Raw genomic sequence first — 1295 nt, 5'->3', positions numbered from 1 at the left:
CCAGAGGGTCTTCCCCACCTAGGGATCGAACATGCGGCTCCTGTATAGACAGACAGTTTCTTTACCACTGAGTCACCAGGGAGGCCATACCCGAGACCCTTCTTCTCAGTCCTAATCCCCCACTATTCTGCCACCCCAAGCCTTTCCCACCCCAGTCCCCCCTCCACACCCCCTCTTCTCACCCTAACTCTGTCTCACCTGTGAACAGCAGCACCATAGCCAGGGCAACAAAGTCTGGGTACGTGGCTAGGTAGTCAGGCATGTACTGAAAAAAAGTTTTCTGTAATGCCTGAGAGATGTGGTTCCCAATCAGGCTGTCAAAGGTGGAGCTCCAGGCCTTGGCCACACTTGCACTGGCTGCAGGAGCAGAGGAAGGAACAGTCATTGGTCACATGAATTGAATCACTTCGTGCACCATGGTATGTATTTTGGGGAGGAAAAATACAAAACACCAAATCTCAAAGAGTTTCTTTTCATGAGATGAGAAGAGTAGACCCAGGTGACTCCAAAATAGGTCAACAATTTAATATTATAGTGAGACATCAATGTTATGCAAGAAAACAGGGAAGAGGGAACAAGAGGTCTGGGAGATAAAGGACTAAAAATTTAAATTCAGTGCTAACGGAAACTCCATGAAGTCAACAGCTGAGCAGAGACTTCAATATGGTGAGGGGATGAGCCTATGGAACATGCCTCCTTCTCACCCACTCCCCACAGTTTCCTTTCCTCTGGAGGAGGGAAGGGAGAGAGAGAGAGCTGAGTAGGACGAAGCTGTGGAGTTTTCCTGACACTATTACTCTCCTCGTTTCACAAAGTGGATGACAAAATGCTCATGAATGACTGAAGACCAAATCCCCACTCCAAATTTCTGGTCTCAACCCCCACATCCTGTCCAGCCATCATCTCACCAACGATATAGGACAGTATGAAGTTCCAGCCAGCGATGAAGGCCCACAGTTCTCCCACACTGATGTAGCTGTAGTGATACACAGAACCGGTCCACAATATCCGTGTCCCAATCTCAGCATAGCAGAGTCCAGACAACACAGAAGACAGGGCAGCCACCAAGAAGGAGATGATGATCGCTGGTCCAGCAACAAACAGGGCCACTACACCAACCACAAGGTACACGCCAACACCCAGGGTGCTGCCCACACCCAAGACCACCAGGTGGAAGATGTTCAGATGACGGGTCACGGGAGTCTCAGACCTCTGTCTGGGCTTCAGTGGCTGTCTGCGGACCAGCTTCTGACCACACTGGCGGGGATCCTGACACCGCATCCTAGGTGGAGTTG

The 1295-nt window shown here is 50.3% G+C and overlaps 1 protein-coding gene across 1 annotated transcript in view; it reads right to left on the bottom strand.

Moving 5' to 3' along the window:
- The window catches only part of LOC105002185 (cationic amino acid transporter 3-like), a 5347-nt gene extending 4066 nt beyond the window's left edge, over positions 1–1281 (bottom strand). The window contains 2 exon segments of the mRNA XM_010858716.1: positions 199–357; positions 909–1281. Coding sequence (XP_010857018.1) covers positions 199–357; positions 909–1281 — 532 coding nt within the window.
- Between the last annotated feature and the right edge of the window lie 14 nt (positions 1282–1295).

This window comes from Bison bison, unplaced genomic scaffold, assembly GCF_000754665.1.
Source record: "Bison bison bison isolate TAMUID 2011002044 unplaced genomic scaffold, Bison_UMD1.0 scf7180017855347, whole genome shotgun sequence".
NCBI classification, from domain to species: Eukaryota; Metazoa; Chordata; class Mammalia; order Artiodactyla; family Bovidae; genus Bison; species Bison bison.
This window is presented reverse-complemented; position numbering and strand designations above follow the sequence as displayed.